General features: G+C 39.1%; 1 protein-coding gene across 2 annotated transcripts; it reads left to right on the top strand.

Moving 5' to 3' along the window:
• The first annotated feature begins 63 nt into the window (after window positions 1–63).
• POP1 (POP1 homolog, ribonuclease P/MRP subunit) lies at window positions 64–23,937 on the top strand. Of its 2 annotated transcripts, none has more exons than XM_027900439.1 (15): window positions 64–238; window positions 2,660–2,842; window positions 3,676–3,851; window positions 6,201–6,449; window positions 6,680–6,767; window positions 7,059–7,234; window positions 7,844–8,094; window positions 8,221–8,314; window positions 9,081–9,192; window positions 10,125–10,244; window positions 16,231–16,340; window positions 17,690–17,881; window positions 18,757–18,911; window positions 19,745–20,086; window positions 20,852–23,937. In XM_027900439.1, exons 1-15 carry the CDS (start codon window positions 118–120, stop codon window positions 21,477–21,479), a joined length of 2,997 nt encoding a protein of 998 aa, XP_027756240.1. In that variant the 5' UTR covers window positions 64–117; the 3' UTR covers window positions 21,480–23,937. The 2 variants fall into 2 exon arrangements, with proteins under 2 accessions (XP_027756240.1, XP_027756241.1); XM_027900440.1 differs by lacking the exon at window positions 64–238 and adding an exon at window positions 2,992–3,174 and having other exon boundaries at window positions 2,747–2,842.
• The last annotated feature ends 1,493 nt before the right edge of the window (window positions 23,938–25,430 follow it).

Below are 25,430 nucleotides of genomic sequence, written 5' to 3'. Positions count from 1 at the left end.
TCCCCGGTGTGTGGGGGTGCCTGTGCTCGCTGTGCTCGCTCCGCCCGCGGCTGCACTGCCCGCCAGCCCCTCCCCGCGTTCCCCTGCTACCCAGAGGCTCGGCAGCCCCCGCCGGAGATGTCTGGGGCGCGGGAGAAGAAGCGGGCCAAGAAGATGAGGAACCAGCCGGCCAGCGTGACGCTTCCCGCAGAGCCGGGGCCCTTCGCCGGCGGCGGGAGCAGAGCCTGCCCTCCCCCAGGTATGGCCGGCCGGTTGTCTCCGTCCCCTCGGCCCCTGGTGTGCCCGCCGTGGGAGTACCCAGGGCTTCGTCCCCTGTTGTAGACTCCTTTAGTCCTGGTGCTGCCATAAATCCCGTTAGTACGGGATGCATGTTAGTATGGGAGAATCCTGGAGTCTCCGTCTCCGGAGTAATTCCAAATCCACCAGGGCGCGTTCCTGTGTATCCTGCTTTAGGTGACCCTGCCTTGACTGAGGTGGGAGGTTGGACGGGATGATCTCCAGAGGTCCGTTCCGACCCTGACAGTTCTGGGAATATGCACTTCTCTGTATCATTCATTCGATTACACAACAAATCCTTGTGGTTCCTAATCTTAAAATGAATTTGGGTGTTATATTCCATCGAGCGGCCCCCCTCTTTTTCTGTCAGACCTCAGAGCTGCAGGAGGGACTGGTTTAGCCTTCTGGCACTGTGATAAATGCTCTGGTTTTCTCTCAGATCAGCGTACCCTACCAGTTTGCCTCTTGGGGCTTGTGGCTCCTGTATCTATGGAAGGGTATGGGTAGGAGGCAGCAAGGCCGGTCCCTAAAATGGCAATGTCTCTGAGTCATTGCTGGAGCTTTTTGTACACAGGTAACCTTTGCAGCTGAAGACTGAAGAATCCTGCCAGCTTGTATGGCACATGCTTTTTTTGTCTGTGTTTTGACCTGCATCCTGTATGCTTCAATTGGACCTCAGTTTCCACCCCACATCCTCCCATTTAGATACTTCGTTACCTATAAACACCGCACATGAAAGGGCTTGTTACTGTGAGACTTTCAAAAGATGACAAATTGCATCTTTGTGGTTGAACAAAAAAAATACTCAAGTGTCACAATGTATTTAGGCGACTGAAGAGCTCCTAAACACACAGAATGACATTGCAAATTATGCTCAGTCTTGTCTGAATATTTTGGAATATCATTACAGCAGTACTGCCAGATTAAACACATTTTTCTAATTTTATTTATAGCAGGGAACTTCTAAGATTACGTGGTTATGCTTTTCTGTTCTGTTAAACAGAGTGGATTTTCATCCATGTAACATTCTTTGGTAATGTTACTATCTCAGTTTTACAGGGCTATTTTGTAGAAACAGGAAAGAAAAATTCTAAATAGGAGTTGTAAAACTATGGATATCCATAGAAGCTGAAATAATTTAAATTTTATTTAGGTGTTAAGTCATTTACTGCTTTTTGAAACACGCTTCCATTTTCTGATTAAAATTTTTAGTTCTTCTATGGAGAGGGTGTGTTTGTGATATGAGATAATTTTGGGCTGTAAACCTACACAGATTTGCTGTCTGAGGCAGCTTCCATCCCTCTTTCCTAACTGTTTCCTTCTCACCTTCACCTCAGTGCCTGGACAGTACTTCTCTCAGCTATGTGGAAAAACTAGGTCAAGGAGTTGTTCTGCATGAAAGCTGATATCTGTTTTCCACACCAAATTACTTTTTTAGCTGTACTGCTGCAGTTCTGCATGATTTGTGGTTGCAGCAGGCTGTGACAGCATTGCTGCTGAACATAAAACTTCAGCTTCTTGCTTTTTTGAAATGGAAAAAGGAGGTTCTTTGCCGTTTTTAATTCACATAAATTGATGCTGCTGGAGGTGAATCTGCTCCTGGCTGTTCTTCATGCCAATGGTAGCATTTTTGAAATGAAAGGACAGGCTTGTCTCACCCCATTTCTCTGCACATACAGATTGATTTTTCACTAGAGAAGTCCCTGAACTGCATGGCCCCATGTCCTCTCAAGTACTCATCTTGATGAAGTGGGTGGGGTGGTGGGAATGGCTGTCTGGGCCCTTTTTAGTTAGGTTGTCCAGCTTGAACAGCCTGAGAACCATATCTCAAGCTATACTAGAAATCCTAACCAAGACTTAACTGAATATTAAGTAATCTAAACTAATATATCATATTAGTTAGGGTGAATATACACTAATCATTGAATATGGACTTCAAGGCCCTCTTCAATTTTAAGTACTGCTAAGCACTCTTGATATATAGTGTCAGAGAAGAATACATTTGCTTATAGGAACAAAGGTCAAGGGGGAAGATGAAAAATAACTCCTGGTTTGGTACTAAATCTCTGAACAGACAATAATAAAAATCACTACTGATGTCGCATGGATCAATTTCAGTCAGGCTCTTGGAGGCAAAGTCTGGATTGGGTACCATTTTCAGAATAGGCAAAAGTTACTTAAGGTACTCCAGGTTTGCTGCAGGACAGTGTAAAATTCTTATTTATTCCTATAAGAATTTGATTTCTGATGGCTTTTTCAGTTACATATATTAAGTATAATAGGAGGAATCTACGCTGCAGTTTTATGAGGAAAGACTGTAGGGTTATAGTTACTCAGACTGCTTTGCATTTCTCTAACCTCTTTTCATCTCTAAACCTTCCAGGAGATGTTCGTTCTGAGCAGCAGCATCAGCAGCAGAAGTTCTCAAATCAGTTAGCTGGGCCTTCTCACAGGAAAGACCAATATTTCACAAATGGGCAAAGTAGAGGAGAGAGAGCCAGAGGAAGAGGAGGATGGCAAGGAGGATTCCAGAGCGTTTCTGAGGAAATGCCAAAATACATAACAGGTTTGTATATATGAGGTCATAATTTTATGTCCAGGACAATTTTGCTGGTGATGAAGTTTGTTGTGTGTCTTTGTTTTTGTGCAAGAGCAAAAATTAGAACTGATTCTATGTTCTTCTGGTTTTCTTTCCTGATTTTCTCCAAAACACAGAAGTAGTTGTGAACTGGATTGAATGACCAGCTGTTGTTCAGTGGGTCCTTTCGGACTTCTGAGTTGAAAAGCTGCACCTGCTTGTAGTGAGGGATATGCATTTTGGTTTCTGTTTGCCAGCAAAATGAGTACTGACAGTCATCTGCTTTTAATGTAGCCAATGAGACTGATTTTACCCATGATGTAAGTTAAAGACAGCTTTTTGTCTAATAGAACGTTTATTTAGGAGAGCAGATTAGCTTTGCAAAATGTGGCAGTGCTCTGATATTGGTAGATTTTCATAAGCATAAAAGAAGACCAAGATCTGTATTTTTACTTCATATGTGATGTCTGTAATGTGATTACTTTTTCCCTTTTTTTCCACACTGAAGTTCTTTTCATCTTTCTGAATACCATCTGAAAAGATTTTTATTCTAATTTAACAAAGAACTGTTTAATGCAAATAGGACTTCATGGTTATACCACGGCTTTTGGATTCATTCGTGTATAAATATTAGCTTGAACATATCTGTAAGCTTCAGGATATCTAAAGAACTGAAATTTCTTCAGTAATGGTGTGTAGTACTTTTACGTCAAGCACGTACTGGACTGATGTACTAGGAATAATTCCATAATTTATGTACAGTATCCTTGTCTTTGTTTTTTGCCATTTGTCATGTTCTGATGCAGTCCTTTTCATTCCAGTGTCTACCTTTGCTCAAGCTCGTGCTGCTGAAATCAATGCCATGTTGAAAGCAGTTTCGCAGAAGTCTTCAAACTCTCTGGTTTTCCAGACTCTACCCAGGCACATGCGAAGGCGAGCAATGAGTCACAACATCAAACGCCTACCCAGGCGGCTCCAAGAGATGGCCAAGAAAGAGGTATAAGTGCATTTTACAGTGTTTGATGTAGTGGGCATAGCTAATGCACAGTGTTCAGCTGTACGTTTATTAATGTTAAGACCTGTAATTATTTGCAAAACTTCCCTGGGTGTCCTAAAGTTTGAGTGACATTTGGATACAAAATGCAGGAACACCTCAGTTTTAGGTGTTACCTCACGTAGGCCTCATTAACCACTTGGCTTTGCGATTGCTGGACATCTTGAAAATTATCAGAGTAGTGTTAAAAGGGCCCACTGCAGGAGGGTTTGTTCAGCTAGTGTGCTGGTCTCAGGTCGTCCAGGAGTCCTCAGTACAACCTGTCTGCCTTGCACCACCGCAGTTTTAGGGTGTGACCCTGCTGGCTCAAACCAGCATGGCTGATGCATAGTTCCCGTATTATAGCTCAAATGTGGGAGGTACACTGGGGTTATTGGCAGGCTGCATGCAGCTTGAGGCTTACTTACTGTCTATTCCTAGTGGCTCATGAAACTCATTTTTTGTCAGTATTTCAACATTTAATGAGAAAACGCCCATGGAGTTACTTGCTCCTTACCCCTTGTGGCTTTCATGTATGTTTAAAAAAAAATAGGTTTGGCAGGATTTTATTGGGAAATGATCTTTCTGATGTTTCACATTGATCACTTTATCATCTCTAGAGACTTCTTAAAGTGATTAAGTTTGCTTGGCAAATTTTCTATGTATTAAGGTAGACTGATAATTGTATTTATTGCATTCTTTTTTTCCCTTGCATTGTCTTTCTTAAGTTCTTTGAGACCTTATTGTTTCATCTTCAGTTCCTGAAGATAATTGTTAATGGTTTGAAATTGCTTTGGGTACTTCCTTGCCACACACCAACTACGTGTTTCTTAGGGTGTGTTTTATTGGGTCTTCAAAATCCACAACTCTTATTTTACTGTCTTGATTAGCATTCTTTTTGCTTTGTCAGTCATGACAAGAGATGCAGTTTGGCCTGTTTTCTGACAACTGGAGGAAGAAGATGTGGGCTGTTTTGCATAATTAGTTATATGCTCTCTCCTTGTTAAATCTAGATTTCTTTAATGTCTATGTTCTTTTGTGTCCTACTTTTTTAACTCCTTTCATGTGACAGCTTGTCTAATTTCTCTGTACATGCTCACACTCTCCCATCCTTGTTTCCACTCCATATATAATTCCTGGATATTTGATAGAATTTAATTAGCCCTGGTGCAACTGTATTTCTTCTTCTGTATTTTCTGTCTTAAGGTCTTTTGGTGTCGTTTGTGTGCTTGCACAGGCTGTTTTATTTCATGCTTTTCTACAGCTTGTCATGTCTCCATTATTTGCTTTTGTAAAGGTTCTGTCTATTACTTTGCAGTGTTTGAGGTCTGCATCTTCAAAGTTATCTGTTTCAATTCTGCTGCATTTTCTTCATTTACCTTGACCATTTTCATCTAAACATTTACCCAGACCATCTCTTTATCTCTTCGAAAAGCTTAAATATGTATATTTTTCTCCTGCAGTACCACATCCATTTTTCTCTAACTGCCTTTCTGAACCAGTCCCCTACCATTGATCCAGTGGCTTGTATTGCCTCCTCTGAGGTGGAATGATGGGTCTGATGGGAAGATATTTTCTTTTTTTTTCCCAATTTTCGTCGGTTGCTTCAGTGTTTTCAGTGTTCTTGGCACCAGTCTTCTAGGATTCTCCTTCCTTTGCTATTCTTATAACCAGTGGTCTGTTGTCAACTGTTTCTTACAAAGGATATCCTAAGAATCTTTTTGTATCTTACAGTCCCTAATTCTTTCTACCATTTCTCTTCACAAAAAGATAAATCAAATGTTGATTGAGTCAAACCTTCCTCTCCAACCGTGCATTCACCCATAATAATTCAGACCTTGACTGGGTCTAGTTATCAAAAATTTGGCCAAGATATCACCACAGTTCTCTCTTGCCTGCTTCTATGCATTGTAGAACTCTTAGGGTCCTACCTGACAGTCTGAGAGTCCGTACTGCTTCTGTAGGAGCTCAAATCCCCAGGTGATTTTATTGTCACAGGGATTTGTTCATGTTAATGTACTGATGTGTGGCAGAACCTCAGACAGGAAGTAGCAGATCTTACTGTTCCCTGTTAAGTTTCTGAATGTGTGGGGATTTTGTTTTATGTATGAGTTTCAGTCAAACCTTGATGCACTTCTATGGATGTCGCTTGTGTAGAATGTTTCAAAGTGTTAGTTACCCTCAAGATTTGTCCAACATCAGAATAAAGTATAACCTAATGTTAGTGCTTCCTGTATCATTATATTTCAGCCTTTTTCTTTTCAGAAGTCTGTTCTCAAGATTTACTTCCATATCTTCTCTTTTAAAAAACAGGCAGAGAAAGCTGTGCATCAGAAAAAAGAACAGTCAAAGACTAAATGCCGCAAAGCCAGAAGGCGCCACATAAATTTGGTGGCAGAGTTTAATCGTAGACAAAGAAAGAATATTTGGCTGGAAACACACATTTGGCATGCAAAGAGATTTCACATGGTAAAGAAATGGGGATACTGTTTAGGAAACAGCCCTACAGAGAAGAGCTACAGGGCTTGTTACCGAGCCATGACGAAACACTGCCTTCTTCAGGTACCGCGTTTTACATCTGTTTTGTTTGTTATTTTACCAAGGTGAAATAATTAACAGCTCTTATAACTAACAATATAACTAACAATTAGTCTTTTTTCCTTTCTCTTTGACAAATTTTAGGGAATGAAAAATTAATACTTCCATGTAAATTGTGAATCCCTGTCTGGTCCTTTCTTACCAGGCTCACTTTCAAGAGTTATTCTCACTTTAGCACTGTCTTCTTGTTTCAGGATTTATCATATTATTGTTGCCTGGAATTGACTGGTAAAGAGAATGAACTTCTGAAGCAACTTGGTAGAATGTGTAGCATTGACACAGGTAAAATTTATGTAATTCAAAAGAAAGATTCTGAATACACTAGAGGATGACCCATCACTTTTTTTTTTTTAATAATGTACCAGTCTCAGTAACAAAGTTGATACTGAGTTGTGATTTTGGGTGGAAAACATAATTAAAATGTGTCATACTAGGACTGGACATTCTAGTTGCTTATTAATGATCTAATTATGGTACAACATTGGCAACCCAGCAGCCGGACTAACTTTCAATTTTATTTTGTTTATTAAACAAGAGATTATTTTGTTTTTCAGTAAGTGTTGTCTCTTTTAGGATTAACATTTCAAGAAGCTTGTTGTCTGTCTGGAAGATTTGAGGGTTCCCTGAATCTCTACCGAGCAGATCGCTATCCTGAGGATATGCTTGGTCCTGTTACATTTATTTGGAGACCCAGAGATGGGTCTGAACACAGACAGCTGTGGATATGGGTGCATCCAGCTCTAAAGCAGGTGGGTTTTTTTATATAGTTGAACTCCTATTTCTTTATGCATTGCATAGTATTAATGCTTAGATGTCATTTGAAAAGTATGGAGGAGTTGGATATAATATATGACCTCAGGAACTAAATGTTGGAAAACTGTTTCTGCTGTAACAATATTCATGTTCTGCAGCTTGTTTTTATAAATGTACAGAAAGCAGATGCTGCTGAGGCGTTTAGCGTTTGAGCTTGTTAAAAGTTTTGTAGTGTCACTTGCTTCAGGATACATGTGCAGTGTGATGTTGCTTGATTCACGTCCTTTCCCTTGGCACGCCCAACAGGCTAAGATTGATATCACCACAGGTAATCATAATCTGATACTTAGCTATCAACTTTAAAAAAAATTTTAAAAAGTAAAATGTTGTGTGCCAGCAATTTTTCTTATGTTAATTTGCATGAACAAATTCTTAGTTACATTCAATGTTGCTTTCAGCTTTTGTTAACAAGCCCTTAAATTCAGCAGAATTAAGTTTATTCCTTTAAATCCAAATAGGAAAACTAGAGTGTAATTTTTTTAACATGTACTTAAGTTTTGTGGTGCACTGCATATCATCCTAATCCAAACTTTGTTTTTCTTAAGGACATACTTAGGGAGTTAAAAGTAATTTTTCAGTGTTCAGAGCCTGAAGAAATCTGTATTACTGAGCCTGTTACAACATCAGTTCAAGAGGAAAAACCAATGGAGGTTGTTATGAGCCCTGGCAAGAAAAGAAAGAAGGAGGATAAAGAAGGAGAAAAAGTTGTGCCAGTGAAAAAAATAATTGGTGATGGCACTAGAGATCCATTCCAGTCCTACTCTTGGATCTCACAGACTACTGGTATTGCAATCAGGTTTGTTCATAGTAGAGTCAGAAACTGTGGCCTATAACCACATACCACAGCTGAATTCTAGCTTAATAGTATACTGGGGGGGAAAAAAAGTGTGTTTTACATTCACCTGAAATTTTTCTCTTTCAGTGACAGAAGCATGGAGATTCTCAGATACCGGCTGATTGGCCCATTGTCACACTCGGTCCTTACAGAGACCCTGAAAGCTGCTTCTGTCCAAACAGTAAGGAAATTGGCAGTTTGGATCTTAGTGTAATTTTGGTAATGTTCCTAGCATGTGCAAGCTTGTTTTGGCTAGAAATAACCGTAAATTATCTAGCCTTGCTTATTATAAAGGCTAAGCTATGTATTACTCTGTTATCTTCTCTTTATTGGGTCTCTTGACCAGTGCTGATCTCAGGAAGAACTCATATCTGGATTTTAAGTGGGGGTAGGAAGAAAATAAAACCAATGGTGCTGCTGAGCAGGCTGTGTAGTTTCTGCTGTAGTGATGTATTCTGCTGAGAAGTCCAGAATAATTCATGTTCTCTTTGACAAACCCTGGACCATTTTCTCAAGCAATGAGCTAGAGCACTAGAACTGAAGGGCAAACTTCTTTTATGTTTTCAATCAAATATTCAGTTCCTCCAGGATTTGGGGGTTTTGTGTGTCACATAGTATCACTGTGGACTTAATGTTTGGTGGGGGTTTTTTTGTCTCTTGCAGTAAAAATGACAGGGGCCATGAAATTTCTGGCTTTCTCTAAGAAATAGTGACAGAATTAGGAAGTATTGTGCTTTGTTTATTTTTGGAACATGGGCTAAATTGAACAGTTTATTAGGGATTAGTGTAAAGTATGGGACTATACTGCATCAGGAAAAAATTATTTTGGTTTAAAACATGAAGGGAGAGAAAGCAACTGTAGTGGTTGAGGCAAACTGAGAATGAACTCATACTGATCAAAAGTAATAAATAACCATTTGAGTTTAATTAGATGTGTTGTTTTCCAGGAGATGGCAGATTCAGAGACAGAACAGAATAACTGGTGGGTAGAAAACTGCAAGGACTCTGAAAAAGTATCTCTTCATCAATGTCAAAGTGCTATCTTTGAGCTTCTAGAAGGTATTTGGGCATGTGGGTGCTATGGGAGAAAGGGGAAACTCTTAAAATCTCGTGGTCAGAATTGGCATGTTAATGAGTTGACTTCAGTGTGGACATGCTTATCTTTTGCATGATCAAGAGAGTGATGCCTTTGAGAATGTGCTTAAGTGATTACCATGGCAGGACAAAGAACTGAGAAATGTTACATTGGAGTTTTTAAGGGAATTTAAATCATCTGTGTAGTCCAAACTCTTAATAGATAAACTGAATCTTTTTTGTTATCTTTGTGAACTTAGATTTGAGATTGCTGATGGGATATACAGTCTGATGTACACTCTCACCCTCTCCCCCCATACGCTCAATTTAAGACTATAAGTTGTACAACACCTCCCGAGATAAAATGGCAGTCTTCTACCCAAAGGGAAAGTATTATACCTTGCTTTACAAATATTTGCTTCTAATTAACAGATGTGTATTTGGCTGAATTGCAAAGTATCATAAAATTAACATCATCTCACTTTCTAGCACTGAAGTAGGTAAGGAACTGGCATTGGTAGATCTCACACTGTACTCAAGCTGTCTGTCGTGAGGCAGTTAAGCAGAGATGAGGTAAAACTTTTACAAAACATTTTTAAATTTCCTTTCTCTGGAAGACAAGTGTAAATAAAGGTTTGTGGTTCTTTGATACGTGCCAAATGCAAAGGATGAATTGAGTCGGTGAGCATGACCTCACTTCTATGCTTAAAATTAAATGCAAACCAAGTCTTGCATTGCTGTTGTTGATTTCTTGGTCTTGGACATTTAACAAGCATTGGTGAGTTTTCAAAGCATTAAATAGAGTACTCTGGATTGCTTTGCTGGCTTAGGTGATGTTACATCCCTTCAGTAAAAAATGCACAAAAAAAGATCACAATTGGTGCTTTCATGGCATTGTTCATCTGTGTGTTTTAAAGGGATGAGTTCACCATCAGAAATGCCCCCAGGTACCATACTTGGCCTAACTGTTGGAGATCCTCGAATCAATTTGCCAAAAAAGAAGACAAAAGCCATGCCTGACTTTGAAAAATACCAAGGTAAAATGCCTGGCTTATATTATGCTTCTTGTGGAACTGATAAAGGGCGGAGTTTCACTTTTTCTCTACAATTCTTTTCATTTACTGTCATCTTTTATAGATTGTCTCTTGCTGTTTTCCTCTAGCTTTTGATTTTCAGAATGTTTCATTTCCCTTTCCACAGCCCTTGGCAGAACAGAAACAGCTTGAAAGTTGCATAGGTTTTAGAACAGGAGTTGTGAGGGAGGGACATGCACCAAAGCTGGTCTTGTGCTCAGTGGAAGCCTCTGTCTGACCATACAGATGATCCAGGTTCGAATCCTGGCAAGGCCAACCAGGTGCTAAAAGCTGCTTAGTAAGTTTTGTTTGCTGTTTAGTCTTCCTGATGCTGTTTATCTCTCCAAAAAGATATCTGCTATTCTGGTTTATAGTCCTACAGTGATGAAAGTTCTAATTCCATTGGGAAAAAATATTGCCATTGCAGGATTAGTATTTCAGATGGCCAGGATGCTGGTTATGCTAAAAAATGAAAGATGCAAGCATGACTTCTGAAATTTTTATTTCAGTGCAAAATTCGAGTTCAGCTAGATGTGAATGCTCTTGAAAAATGTGCGAGAGTATATACAGTGGGGTTTGTGCACAGTGCTGTGTAGGCATTCCCAATTAGGTTGAGTGGACACAGGTTGTCTGACCTAATATATGAAACATCCTAGCCAGCTAGCAAGCAGTAGCACACAGGAAAAGTTGAAAGTTCCAGAGACTTAAAAATACTTAATTTCCTTGGTGAGGTGTCTAGTGAAAGACACTAGGATAATCTAGTCTTACCTTTCACTTAAATCAGGTTGAACACCTACTTCAGTTGCTGTCTTTTAGCTCTTTGTTATTTTCATTCTCTTACATCCTCCTGTTCTACACTCTAGAACAGCCTTTCTGTTAATTAGTTCTCAGCTAACTTTCTTATCATTAGTGTTCCTGTTGGAAATGCTGCAGCATACAAAAGGAACCAAACCTCTACTTTGGTTCCTTCCTTCTGGGAAGTAAGGTGAGCAACGTTGCACTTGTTTAAGGATACTTGTTTGAGCTGATAGAGGAGTTAGCAACTGCAAAAAGTAATTTGGCTCCCTTCATTCTGCTTGCCATGTCTGAACATTTCAAGGAGGCAGGATCAAGAGGAGGCATCCAGGTATTGGAAATGTCTAAAAGTAGTTTCTCTCTCACTACCAGAGCTGTTTGTCCATCAGGAAGGATGCCATGGTAAAGAGGTAGTGATGTAAGATAGGAAGGCAAGAGGACCTGTATGGTTTTTCCTCTGGCTAGCTAAAAATGTCCATCTTCAAGATCTTTCTACCTGGGGTTATCCTTCACTTACAAAAAATCTTCCAAACCACAAGTACTCAGAAAACTTGGTGTTGCTTTCTGGTTTTTTTCTTAGTCTTTTTTTTGTTTGTTTGTTTCATCATGAAATTAAATTAAAACTGCTTCTGTCCTCTCTGACCTTTATTCAGGAGAGGGAGAAGGTCCTTGTTCAGCTAGCAAGGGAAGGTAAACTGCCTAATACCTTCCAGTTTGGATTGTGCTAAATGACTTAGTGTTACACACGACTAAAAAATTTGAGTAGGCAGAAGAATGAAAGAAGACAGACAATACAGCTGTCTTCCAGTAGAAAATCAAAAGGATGTCATGGTAAAGGGAGTAGAAAAGGAGAGGACAGCCCTACACTGTTGTAGTTAGGGAGAGAGTAGGAGGGAGTGATGGTTTAGCAGGGAAAGTGGCAGCTGTTTTCTACATTTCCCACCTAAGTGACTTCCTAATGCTGTGGGGGAGGAGTTACAGAATCATTTACAAGCTCCTATTACACGTTCAGTGGGGAATCCTCTGGCACGGTAGTTCACATCTCAAGACTGGGGTTTAACTGCCACTCCCTTGTTTCCCTCTGAGTATTCTTCCATATTAGCTGGAAGATCAAGTCCAACCATTAACCCAGCACTGCCAAGTCCATCACTTTGATTTATTCTTTTTTCCTGTAAGCCTCCTTGGTTGCCTGTCAGGTTTGCAGAAGTTAAAATCAGTTAAATATATGAAGGAGAACCTATTGCAGGCCACTCAGTGCAAAAGAATCACTTCTAACTGAAGAAGTTTATATACACAAGAGGCCAGGAACTGGCAGAGTGAGGAAATGCAACACAACGTACTGATTGTTGTAGTGTACTAGTGTTGTACTCTTCCCTAGGACTCTATTATTGGCCACACTTGGAATCAGATGAGTGTAATACGCAGCAAGAATGTCATCAAAAGCAATGTATTCCTAAGGATTATTCTAGTTTGACTTAGCATTTTCACTAGCATTTTTCCAATCTGTTCTGTCCCCTCATTCTACTGCTTCTTTTGCCAGGAGTAACCCGGGAATGGAGACTGTCCTCCTCTTCACTTTTTTGAAGGGAAATTTGTTCAACCAGAAAAGGAAGGAATTTAATCATAGCGCATAGCATACATCACTACAGCAATAGTATTATCAACATTTCCACAGTAACACCCACCCAGAAAAAAGTTAAACTTCTCTAAGATCTGTAATTCCATTTCAGTGGTATTAATTTTCCCCTTCTGTAAGAAAAAAAGATCTTTTTATGAGCCTTAGAACTACATAAACCCTCGGAGCCTTGGTTGTGTTGTAGCCTTACTCAGATGTGCTAGTATTTTCAGCTGATCTCAATTTAAAAAATGTTAATAGTCTTTCATTTGTCTTAATGACATGTCATGTTGGTTGAGCAAAAAAAAGGAACCATTTCTGTGTTCCACACTTTTTTCCCCTTTTTGCTTCCCAGACACTCAAATGCTATTAGGATTGGTATTAGTAAGATTGAAATGCCACTGCTTGCTTATGGTAGCAGATTCTGTATGTGCTTTAGCCTTTCTTTTTCTTCAGTGTCATATAAAAGCTAACTGATTTTCTTAGACAGTCTTTACTAATTTGCATTTGTTTGTCAAATGTGTTTAAGTAAGTTACAGCCATCATCTTTGCTCGTGGATTGTCATACCTGCACTCTGTGAAATTGATACGCATCTGTCCATATTGCCTTTTTTTCCAAAATGCTGTTCTAAGTTTTGCCTGAGTAGTTTTTCGCTGTGAGTGACATGCTAACGAATCAAATGTAATTTCAGTCTTTCCCAGTTACTCTCACTCTTGAATGCATATGCATGTGTGAAAGCTGTGTGTTATGGACATGTGCTGATGGGATTTAATCAAAGCACTGTCCTCATTTCTTCAGGCTAAGTTATTATATATTATATATATATTATATATTATATATCCTCCATATATATGGAAGATAAGTTATTTTTCACTGCCTTCTCAGCAGCCTTATGCCTTCTGGAGTTCAAGGCTTCCTATAAGCAGTTCTCACATGGCTGCAAATTAGTGCTGTTCTTTTCTCCAGTTTAAAGTACACTTCTGACATTTTGATATGTATTTACTGTCTTCTGTGGGAGAAAGCAAATTCCATTGCCTTAAAAACCAGTCAACATGGAGTATGTTGAAGCTTTTAAATGATACATATAGATGCATGAATGAGGTGCATAGAAGGAAAATACACCATGAAAGATACATGAGCTGAAGTTCCTTCTGCAAACACAGAGCCTGTGTCCTTGCCTGTAAACACATCTGTTGCAGAGGTTTAGGTATCTGTCCTCAGTTGTCCTGATACACACAACCCTATGTACATAGGACTCTGAAACTGCTTATTTTGGGCCTTTTTTTTTTTTTTTTGCAAAAGGAGGAAGGAGAATTTTCAACTCTTAGGCCTGTCTTCTAAGACTGTTCAGATAATAAGCTATGCAAATCAGAATAACAGCTTGAAATGGAGCAAAACCTCCTTCTATCTGCCTGTATTGTCTAAGCACCACCACTGACACCAGCAGAAGCAGCTTGTCACTGAGTTTTCTGTGCTTAGTAATGCAGCTTCCTGCTTCCTATACTACCACAACATCTTTCCCTATCATCAGCAACTTCTTCATCAGTAGGGTTATTTCCCCAGCAATCTTAAAATGTGGACTGAAGAAAACGGGAGAGAGGTAAGAAATAAGGATTGGTGTGAGGGTTTGGGATTATGATTTGAATCACAGTATGGTTAGTAGAAAGAGTAAATACTACAAGATCATTGGGGATTAAAGAGAAGAATGTACCAGGCTAGAGACGAGTATTTTAAGGTAGTAAGGAAGATATTAGATGTGTGATGGTGATGGAGAGACTGACTTAAAAGGGCTTTCTGTTGTGGGAAAAAATATTCATGCCATTATAGTATACAGTAATTGTAAAGAACTCCAAGAATATGACAAGCATAGACTGCCTGAACTGTGGTAATAAAAAGAAATGTTTAAAAAAAGCAGAAAAAGTTACAGTGAATAATTTAGAGTAGAAGGAACTAGAACATGTTTAAATAATTTAACATAAAGAGATTCTGGTGTTCACAAATGCGTTTTGTACAGAAGATGGAAAAGGGTCATTCCTTACCTTATGTTTGCTTGTGATTATGTGCCCTAAATCACATAATAAGAGTCAGGAAGGAATTCCCTACTACCATCACATATAATTTTGTTGCTGTCTTTTATTCCTTTGGGGCATTGATATTTGCTGTATCTTCAGACAAAATGTGCTTTGTCTCTAGGAATGTTGAGCTCTCTTAGGTTCCTGATCAGGTTCCTGTCCCTAATTTTTGGTGAGAGAAGGAAATCTTCTGGCTTAATTGGGAAGGATTTCTTTTTTAGCTGTATTGTACTTAATTTGAAGGAATGTCACCCTAATCTCATAACTTCTTTAGCATTTCCTCTCACATAAATCTAACTCATTAGCAAGAATGCATGGCAAGTATCAATTTGATAACACCATGAAACTGTCACAAATGGTGCCATAGGTAATATTTCTTGCAAAGGATCTTGCAAATTTTAGTAATGGGGACATCTTAAGAATATGGATTTTAAATAAACAGTTATTGCAGTTATGTTTGACAGTGCCTATTGTATTGTTATTACCACTGAATAGTCCCTACCTTCTGTGCTTCAAGTCTTTCGTTACCTGGAAAAATTAGTGGAACCATTTTTTTGAAAGACTTAAGTAATTTTAAAAAACAACCAAACCCTGGCATGTTCTGTTCCTATAATGTGTAAGACCTTGTAGATGACAAAATGAGGAGCAGTCACTCTAAGTTTTAATCACAGAACTATTAATAGGTTCATTGGATTGTTTGTGGATAAGAAATATTTTACTTAAAATATGGATCAGCATGCATTACAAACTGTACACTGAAGGTTTTTAATCCACAGATCACTAAAGGTAGGTATACACTTTCTTTGCTTTGCTTAGATTGCAAAACAGAAAAAGAGATAGGGTATTTAATACTTCAACGATCAGTTTTAAAGCTAGAAGTGTTATTTATCTTCAGTAATGTACACAACTTTGATTTGTGCAGACATAAGGAAGAATATTCACTTCCTTGAAGTGCAGTCTGAAAAGATCCAGAGTGGAAAGCAAGTGCTAAATAAGTAGTTGCATGGTAGTCATTTCCATACAAGTATTTCCTGTTTGTACCTTTCTAAAAGGTAGTACTTTTCTTACAAGTTTGCTTAGGCAAACTCATTTCAGGCTTTGTAATGTTCCTCTTCCTGTTTTTCGCCAAACCTTTTGAGTTTCACACCCTGCCTAAAAGGTCAAATTACAGAAAATTAAAGTTGGCACGTAAAGATCTAATTTAGATTGCCAAAGGTGATGTTATTTGTAATAAGAAATGCTTGTAAAAAAATGCCAGGTTAGTTCTTCTAACAGTTTATTTCATATTTGGAAAAACATCATAGGAACCTACTCCAGAAGCAGTGATGCTTGTTAAGCTTTTAGTAGTCTTTCCTTGGTTGTCTGCCCACTGTACTTATGACAGTGGAGTGATTTTGGAAATTTGATACTTAAACCACAAAAATTGTTTGAATTCTGTTTAAAGATTCTCTTCTTTTCTAGATAATGATAAAGTTAGGCAGCTGTACCTGGAGGGTGTACCCGTAGACTGTGCTCACAGCTTTATCTGGGACCAGGACATCTGTAAGAACGTCACTGAAAATAAAATCTCAGAGCAGGTAACTAAGTAGGTGGATTGCCACAGAGAAAATGGCTAATGGTCCATAGAGTCCCTAGAAAGAGGCTCTTGAGACTTGTATAAATCCAAGGTCGATCAGGAGTTTCCTAATGTCAGAGTATCCAGTTGCTGACTTGAAGTGATTTTTTGTAGCCTTTGTATAATGTTCTTGCACAACCATTGTTCCCAACTTGATTAAAAGAAAGCCCTATTGCATTGTCTACAGGGCTAAATCGTTGTAGGTTTATTTATCAGAAGAATTTGAAATTGGATTTTCTTACATTACCTTGACTCAAGTGCAGCAGATAAGAGGGATAAGTGGCACAGAGAGGCTCTGGCCTTTCACTCTTAGCCAGGATTATTCTCCTGATGAAAGAACCATGGAAGCTGGAAGAAAATAAATCCTCTGGTTCTGAACTGCAGGACACTATGCTGTGGGCATTCTGGGCAATAACCTGTGATTTGTAGAGAACTTTAAATTTGCTGTTGCAGATTTGAAATCTGTCTTGACATTTTCATTGACAATGGAGGAGCAGCCCATAAAGTTCATGGGTGAATTGCACTTTATGTGGTGGTTCAGTCACAAGAGGTGATAAATTTTCGGCACCATTGTAATCGGAAAGAGTAAACGCTTGTATGGCAGAAAGATCTGTATAAATATTCTCTTTATGAAAATTAGATTTGTGCTCTTTCAAACGGGCTGACATAGTGTAAAAAAAGCAGAGTACTTGGAAAATATTGCACTAGCTCATGACAGTTATCAGCACAGTCTTTTTCTGGATGACAGTGTTTTTCATGCTGTCATGGAATTTGATGTTTACCTTATAAAACAGAGGGAGTCTGATGGTCTGGTTTTTATAAATATATTCATAATGTGGTACAATGGAATATAACAACTGGTGATTGACAAAGCCTTGGTGCCAGCATTCTTTATGTGAAACTGTTTCATGACCAAATGTTCTTCCCATCTCCTTGGATGTAGTTCAGATTTGCTCTGTGTATTGACAAACTGTCTGAAAGCACCTGTTCAGTCTAGTCTTGTGCACAAATCTATAATACGAAGTTGCAATATTTGTTTTTCCTCCTTCATCTGTGTTGTACATTTTTTTTCCCTGAGTTTCAGTACCTGCTCTCCATCAAGGACTACAGAAGTAAAAAGGGGGAAAAGAGGGTGTTTAATACTCTTCTAAAATAATTTTTCATACCCTGGTAAAATTCTGTTAAAATATATAGTGTATTACTAGCATATGTTTTCTATCTGTAAGCTCAGTTCTTCTCTGTATCTTGGAACAGTATGGGAAAGAGGGAAAAAGAATGATTACTAACTTCTGGGAAATGTCTCCTTCTCAGGATTTAAACCATATGAGAGCTCAGTTACTGGTACCTGGATCACACCTTGATTTGGGTCCTTGTGAATCTAAGATTCCCATACTGTTGGTGCAGCAGCCAGGGAAAATGGCTGGAGAAGATCGACCAGGATGGGGGAGTGGCTGGGATATCTATCTCCCAAAGGGCTGGGGCATGGCTTTCTGGATTCCTTTTGTAAGTGACTTTGATGCCAAATTGCAAGTAAATATGACAAATAATTTGGTTTAAATGATTTTAGAGAGTATACTTCACATTGTATAACCAATTCACAATTACAGGATCAAAACCCCAGTATAAAAGAGCATGTATGAACTGGTTGATGACTGAAGCTTGGCCTTGAAACCTTAAAAATAAAAAATAACTTTCCATATCTTCTGTCGGGTGCTCTGCCCACATAGCATCCAAAAGCAGCAAAGCAGTGGGGAGTCAGCAGAGGAAGCTGAAGCTGTAGCTCTCTGGTTTTGTGTTTCTGCAGGGATGTGCCTCTAAGGAGAAATGGTTTGGTGCCTGCTGCCAATCTGTTTCCAGCTTGGCTATCTCCACCTCTGTCAGCAAATGGGTTGCCTCTGATTTGGGAGAGAGCTTGAAACACAGAGTTTGAGTTAAGCTTGAATGCTCCTTTGATGCTGTTTGGAGCATCCTGCTTTGAATGTTTAGGTGGCAGTTTTAGTATCTTTCTGCAGTTAAATTTATGCTTTTGAATGTGCAGGGGCATTAATTGCAGTGATACCTGTTGTGTAGTATAGATTGGGCAGTGGCTTTTGAAGTATTACAACATTCCTGGCAACGTACAGGATCAGAACCTGTAAAATTATTTTCAGTTTTGTTGATAGTTTTTCAGAATTAAATTTAAAGAGCATTGCTAACATTTTTGTTGAAATAGGCATGTAGAACTGTAGAAACAATACTTAGCTTTATTTTTTGAAAGCTGAACTGTTAGACTTTCAATTTTCTAAGACCATACCTTCTGGAGCAATAATGTTTTGTTTCAGTTAGGAACTTGGAATCAGTACAAACATTGCTTTTTGGGTGTTTGGTTTTTATAACAGATATATCAAGGTGTACGTGTCGGTGGCTTGCAAGAAGCATTAATGCATTCCGAATATCAAAGAACACCTCACACTCCCAATGATTTCCCAGACTGCCAGGCAGGAAGGCAGTTTGCCAAAGAACTGGAAACGAGTCTTCTTGAAAAATTCAAACGGTAATATTAACTTAAAAATTAATTACAAGAATGACAAAAACGAATACTGCTTAAAATATTGCCTTAATTATCTGTCATTGTGTTCATTTAAACTTGAACTTAATATTGACATCTTTCACTAATGCTTTAAATCTTGTATTTTAAAAAAGAATCCTAGGTATATTGAACTCTGCTAAACAGGGCATATGAATTAAAACATTCTATTCCCAGGGACATGCTCAGTTATAGGACTATAACAAGGCTGTAAAACAATAAAATAAACAAAGCTGTTCTGAGTTCCCTAAGCAGCAAGTGAGGCAGGAGGTAAGAGAATGCAAAGGCAGAATACCAAAGCACATACCAAATGTTAAAAAAATAAAGTGAATTAAGAAGTACATCTCAGTGTGTACTTTTAAAATATCAGGTATTCTGAAGTTTTCCTTTAATTTTTGCAGCAACAAACACAAAAGTCTTAATCATGAGTATGGAGTAGCTGGAAGTGTCCTCTGCATCAGCTGATGTTGGTTCTGCTTCGAGCTAGGAGGGGAACGTAGGAGAAGTTCAGAGGAAAAAGTGGTGGTGTCAATCACAGCACACAGACATTTCCAGCATAGCTGAAAGGATTTGTTTGTCAAAAATACAGCAGTGTTTTCTAGGTTGTAACTTTAAAATTCTTGTTCAATGAGGTAACAAAGGGAATACACAGTTAACTTTCTGCTCTAAATACTTGATTTTGAAAACAGAAAACATTATTAGACTAGCAGGAAAAAGTAGACAACGTTTTGAAGTGCTAAGTACTGAATAAAGGCCCAGAAAACAAATATTCTTACCTACTTACTTGATTTATTATTTAGACGTCCACCCGCAAAAAGGGCAAATTATGTCAAGCTGGGCACTCTGTCTCCTTTCATCTGTCCTTGGGGGCAGCTGACAAAGAACTGGGAAGGAAGAATGAAAGCTTCAGGAGGCTTTGTACGTCCTTCTTTGCCACACCCTGAGTGCTGCACAACTGAAGGGCATAATTATTGTGACCCCAAAGCAGAAGTGGTCAGAGAAACTTCCCCTGAGACTGGTGAGGTAGAGGAGACCATGGAAATAACAAGTTCTGAAGGTGCCCTGAAGACAGAGGATGTTACAAGCACGCAAGACCTTGGTGAGAGAGATGGAACTCAGACAAGTGACTTCATTGTTCTCAGGTATGTCAAAATGATACACACATGTTATTTCTTTATTGGGAATTATTGAATTGAGGAAAAGAAGAGCCAAACCTTGAATATTAAGGGAATTATTTGATTCAAATACAGTGAGATTAAATACTTTTGCGAGGATCAGAATTTACTGTTGAGTGGAAGTCCTTTGCTTTTCCCCAGCAAACTTAGTGACTAGATGAAGAAAATTCCTGAACTTATTTTAAATATAACACTCTGGAGTTTACTGTGTTCTTAAAGTTGGCATATTCTGGCTGCTTCTGGGTGAATGGAGCTTTTAGATGTTCATGTTTTTGATTTTTAAACTGTTGCTGTGAAAATCGTCTTGCATTCTCTTCTGTAATACATCATCACAGGAGGTTCTTGCACTCTAAAGAAAATAGAGAATCCCCTGCATTCCAGTGCAACGCATGAGGGCAGCAACAGTGTTTGGAAAGTGCCTGAAAGCAAGTCTTTAATTTTTGTGTAGTTACCAGGGAAGAAAACATTGGAAGTTCTGGACTGCATTAATGCCACTGAAGGTTTTAGAGTATTTGTGGTTTAACAAGTTTTGGGGGTTTTAAGAAGTAATGTCACCTTCCTTCTGAAGAAGACACATGAATTCCACTCCCTCATGTTTTTTTTGTGCTGAGTGACCTGAAAACCCCAGGGCTTTTATTAATCACACTCTTACAGATATGTGGGGTGCTGGATTTCTGTTGTACTGCTTGTTAATAACTATCCATGATGTTTATTTTTGAAAATTTTTAATAGGAGTGAGAAACTACTAATGCAGTTGTCAGCCTGGTGCTATCCCACTGCTGGAAAAGATCGGCGAATCCGTCTTATTTCTCGACTGGGACAGAAGGAAATGACTGAAGATGTTTTTTTGCCAATCCTGATGAGCTATCCAAGGGCTCTCGTCTGGGTCACCTTGTCACTCCTGAGAAAGGGGAACCCTGAATTACATGCCATGATTTGCATCCCAACAGAAGACGACTTGCTGCATCTAAGCAAGGACAAACTCTTCTGTGGCCCTCAAGAGCCAAAACATTGTGACATATTTAAGGAGAAGGTAAAGAGACAGAAAGAGGAAAAGAAGAAGAAGAAAAAGGGCCTTTCAGATCAAGACACAACTGAAGACCATGAAGACCTCATTCTTGGTCTTTGGTCAGATGCTCTCCCAGATGTTACTTCCCACTGCTCCAGGACTGTCTTGGGATATGTCACTCGAGGGGATTTTTCATTGGCTGCAGGTTGTGGACAAGCTCTGGGTTTTGTTAGCTTGACAGGGTTAATTTATATGTTATACAACCAGCCAGCAGATAAAAAAGGTCTTGTTTTGCTAAGGACTCCAGCATCTCTACAGTACAGATTTGCAAGGCTTAATATTGAGGTTTAAGTAGAATTACAATGAAGCAGAGTGCCAAAAATACCAAAGAATGCCTGTTTTTTAATCTATGGCCTTTCTAATTTGTCTCAAATTTGAGGTTATTCTGAGCCCCAACATCTCTAAGATTATAAAATAATTAAAAGGCTTTTTAGCATTATTCAAGAAAATAACTAATGCATAAACAGACCTAGTATTACTTTTGATGTCTGCATTGTTAAGGGTTTCTAACAGGTCATTATCATGATCTTATTTATCTCTAAAGAAGCATATTCTTCATTTTTCTCCTCAAAGCAGTGGATGCTGTAACAATATACAGAAACCCATCATTTCCATTTTAGAACCCTTTGGTCAGATGGACTGTAACTCCACAATGCACTTTCACATGTAGCTGCATGCAGTCTGATCCAGTACATGTAGCAAGTGGCTTTCCTGATTCCTCGTATCTGAATACATGAGGCTGCAGTGCAAAGGAGCCAACTAGAGAAACTTAAAACAGCAAGTTGAATGCTTAAATGAAATGCCAATAATATGTAGCCCAGCTATATAATTTGGAATTATAGCAACTGAAGCTTTTAAAATCGAAAGCATATCAATCTGTCTCTCTAGTCTGTAAGGTAATAAGCTTTGCAGATGCAAATTTCTGGTGGTGGGTCAGCATACATTTTCTGTTAATAATAGGGGATATTTTTCTTCTTTATAACGTGAGAGTATTTTTATATGGAATGTGCTGGGATTGAAAGTTTCTTGATGTTACAGTACGGTCCATGAATTGTTGTTCAGTCAAAACTTGTAAAGTATGCTGGAGGATGAAAGGAGAAAGGTGTTTGATTTGACTGGGACAGTGTGTTTAGGTTTTTGGGGTTTGGTGTTCTATTGGGGTTTTTTTAATGATAGCCTTAAGCATCTAGCCATTCTTGAGTTAATCAGCTTGAAAAGGAATTTACAACAATACGCTGAAGTTTAGTATCAACATGATACAAATATATGCCAGTTGGTAAAATTACCCTGAAATTATCATGTACAAATAAAAATGTAATCTATTTTTGGGTCAGGAGTCTATTGACTAAGCTTGATTCTTAGAGAAATTAAACATGGATAAGTAATGACTTTGTCTTTCTAAGTATCAGTCTGCAAATTAATTTTCTCTCTCACAGTTTTGTTTGAAAGTCTTAGGCAAATAGATTAATGTTGGCTGGAGTTGTTGGACGAAGGATTTAGCATGCTTTACCCTCAAAATTATTAAAATTTAGGACCATTTCTGAATTAAATATAGCACACACATGGGGAAGGGGGAAAAACGTCTCTGATCACAAGGGAAGTATTGGAAGTGGGGCTGGATTTTTTTTTTTTTTAAGTCTTCAGAAGATGGATTGTAGAACGTGTGCCACCAGTGGGAGTTGGAGTGGCATGTGGGACAGAGAGATGGAGCCTCCAGCACATCTTGGACCACAGCTCCGTGAGAAATCATACTGAATGGCTCCGGCACTGCACACCTTTGATGCACCTGATAAAGCAATCACTGTCCTAGAAAAGTCCTGAGAAGCATCTGCAGGAAAGCCAGCAGATGGCCCCAGAGGAAAAAGCTTGGTGCTGGCAGGGCTGGGATTCACACGCTCCTGGCCGTGTGAGTGCTGCAGCCTGTAGGTATGTGTGAATAAGGAGCCCCTTAAATGTTACAGACTGGCTGCTCTGATCAAATTCTCTCGTGGTAATAATCCCAGATTTAATGAAGCTTTTGAATTGTAAACCCGATTGAAATATTTGTAGGATCACACTTTCCAGAGCTGTGCTTCATGGGAAGAAAGAAGGAGAGGTGATGTTTATATGGTTTTTTTCCATCGTTGCCTCCCTCATCTTACCAGATACGTATTTTCTTACCTCACTATAGGCCTGACTTGTATGTGAGAAAGGAGGAGGAGAAGCCCCCCTTCTCCAAGCTATCATTTTTTCTTTTCTGCTTGTAGATCTTTTGTTCCCTGAATCTTTCCCAGGTTTTTAGTTTTTAAAAAAACATCTGGAGTCTTTTTTCTTTTCCTCCTATTGGTAATTTCTGCCAGGTTTTCATTTTGACACTTCCTGTTACTTTTCTTTGATTTCCATTCTTTATTTTTGATTTATGATCCTTGTCTCTGGTGAGCCAGTGAACAGAAACTGGAATCCAAGCGCATCCTGTTCTGTATATCTTGTAATATTGTTACACAGTTGTTTTCTTTTAAGTCAATGATTTATGCCTTAAGACTTCACTCCTTGTAAAAAGCAATGCAAACTCGATAAGTTAAAAATGCTCAAAACTCCAAGCCAAAATTTGTCAGAAAAGTACTATGACTTTATGTAGCTGCAAGGAAATTTTTATCTGTGGTTGCAATTTCCAGATTCTGAGCGTCTCAAGGGTAACTTAGTCATAAAAACCATGTCAACACCGGATAATCAAACTGTGGATAATTAAACCTGTGTTATCTGTGTATCAGCTGTACAGTATGTCTGCGCTCATCATGTTGAATCAGGTGTAGTTTACAGCACACATCTGCTCTTACTGCAGTTGCTACACGTTGGTTAACTACCCCAGAGCATCTGGACCAGCTCCTGTGGGCTGTGATACATGAGCAGTTTTGGGAACCTAGGAAGCTCTCGCCTGGTGAAAGCAGCTCTCACTTGAGAGCTCTCCGGCTCTCATGATGTCCTCCAGATAACTTTCTCAAAATGGGTGCCAGCACAAATCCTTAGCTCTCATTCCGTGCTTGGCAAGAGCTTTTGGAAGTTAAAATGAAGTACAGAATGCAATTTTGGCATTCTCTGTAGCACTGTGAAGAGGTTGAATGGTAACACACTGCTCCTGTAGCTCTTTCTACGGCTCCCTCAGAGCAGCTGCATCAGACTCACCTGTGGCAGGGTCTTTTCCTGGTCTGAACCATGGCGTGCATGATAGTTGCCTGCCCCATGGACAGCGCAGTGACTGATGGGCCTATCAAGCTGAGAGTCTCCAAGGTACACATTCTTCACCACTGCAAATTCATAAAATGAGGTTGCAGAGAAGAGTGGTGATTACTCTATGGGATGAGGTGAGGTGTGACTGGCTCCAGATTATGTGTTTGTTAAAGATGTTCAGGACGCTCTGGTTAGCAGCCTGTAAGTAATGGAAGAAGTTACCTGGCAGAAAGGCAGCTGGGGTTGTTGAAACAAATCTGGGAAAATAATTGACAGGGGGACAGACTGTTCAATGGAGGTAGAAGCCTCGGGGGATCGTGGAATATGCAGCCAAAGAGTTGTCAAATGCGGCATGACAGTTTTCTTTCAGTGCTCTAAATCTGGAAGAGCCAGATATGTCAAACCTGATCCATTCACATGTCCATGTGAAGTAGGTGGTAGGAACAGAGCTCGCGGGAGTAAACTACCAAAGGCAGGTTTCTGAAGCACTAAGACTGAGAAAAGCAGAACAGCAATAGCATTGTTCTGTTTTCCAAGGATATAACATGCAGAAAAGCTCCACCCAAAATCCCATGTTTCTAAATGCTCTTCCCAGAGATCAGCAATATAAACAGCACCCACAGTTTACCTCTTGCAAATTCAACTCAGCTGTACTACAGTACTTTGTGAACACTGGTCTCATCAAATCCCTGCAAGAGCAAGTAAACTTGTAGTGAATAATGAGAACTCAGAAAGGACAGAGGATATAGGCTGAAACCATTTTGTGGCAGCTTTGAAAGTCAGAGCCAGCTTAACGCTGGACAAAATAAAATTATTGAGGTCAAGGTAGTTTGCAAAGTAGGTGGAGTGACAAAAGACAAAATATAGCTTTCATTTATTGCATTGGGTCTCTTAAAGAAATACAGTTTCTTCTATAGTAGGAAAAATGCCTGCACAGAATTATTATTATAAAATTTTTTTAGACAGTCCACGATGTGCCTAACATCTACCAGCATTTTAGCTGTCTTTTCATCATGGACTTACAGCAGTGCTACG

This window comes from Empidonax traillii, unplaced genomic scaffold, assembly GCF_003031625.1.
Source record: "Empidonax traillii isolate 1590-97213 ecotype Southwest subspecies unplaced genomic scaffold, ASM303162v1 scaffold729:size315501, whole genome shotgun sequence".
NCBI lineage: Eukaryota > Metazoa > Chordata > Aves > Passeriformes > Tyrannidae > Empidonax > Empidonax traillii.
The sequence above is the reverse complement of the archived record's forward strand: the minus strand, read 5'-3'. Positions and strand labels throughout refer to the sequence as shown.

Bases quoted from the DNA above. Each gene is read 5' to 3' on its own strand.
- POP1 (XM_027900439.1), top strand. From the start codon at position 118: ATGTCTGGGGCGCGGGAGAAGAAGCGGGCCAAGAAGATGAGGAACCAG. The intron at 2,843-3,675 runs GTTTGTATATAT...TTTTCATTCCAG, and splicing joins AATGCCAAAATACATAACAG to TGTCTACCTTTGCTCAAGCT. The intron at 6,450-6,679 runs GTACCGCGTTTT...TTCTTGTTTCAG, and splicing joins CGAAACACTGCCTTCTTCAG to GATTTATCATATTATTGTTG.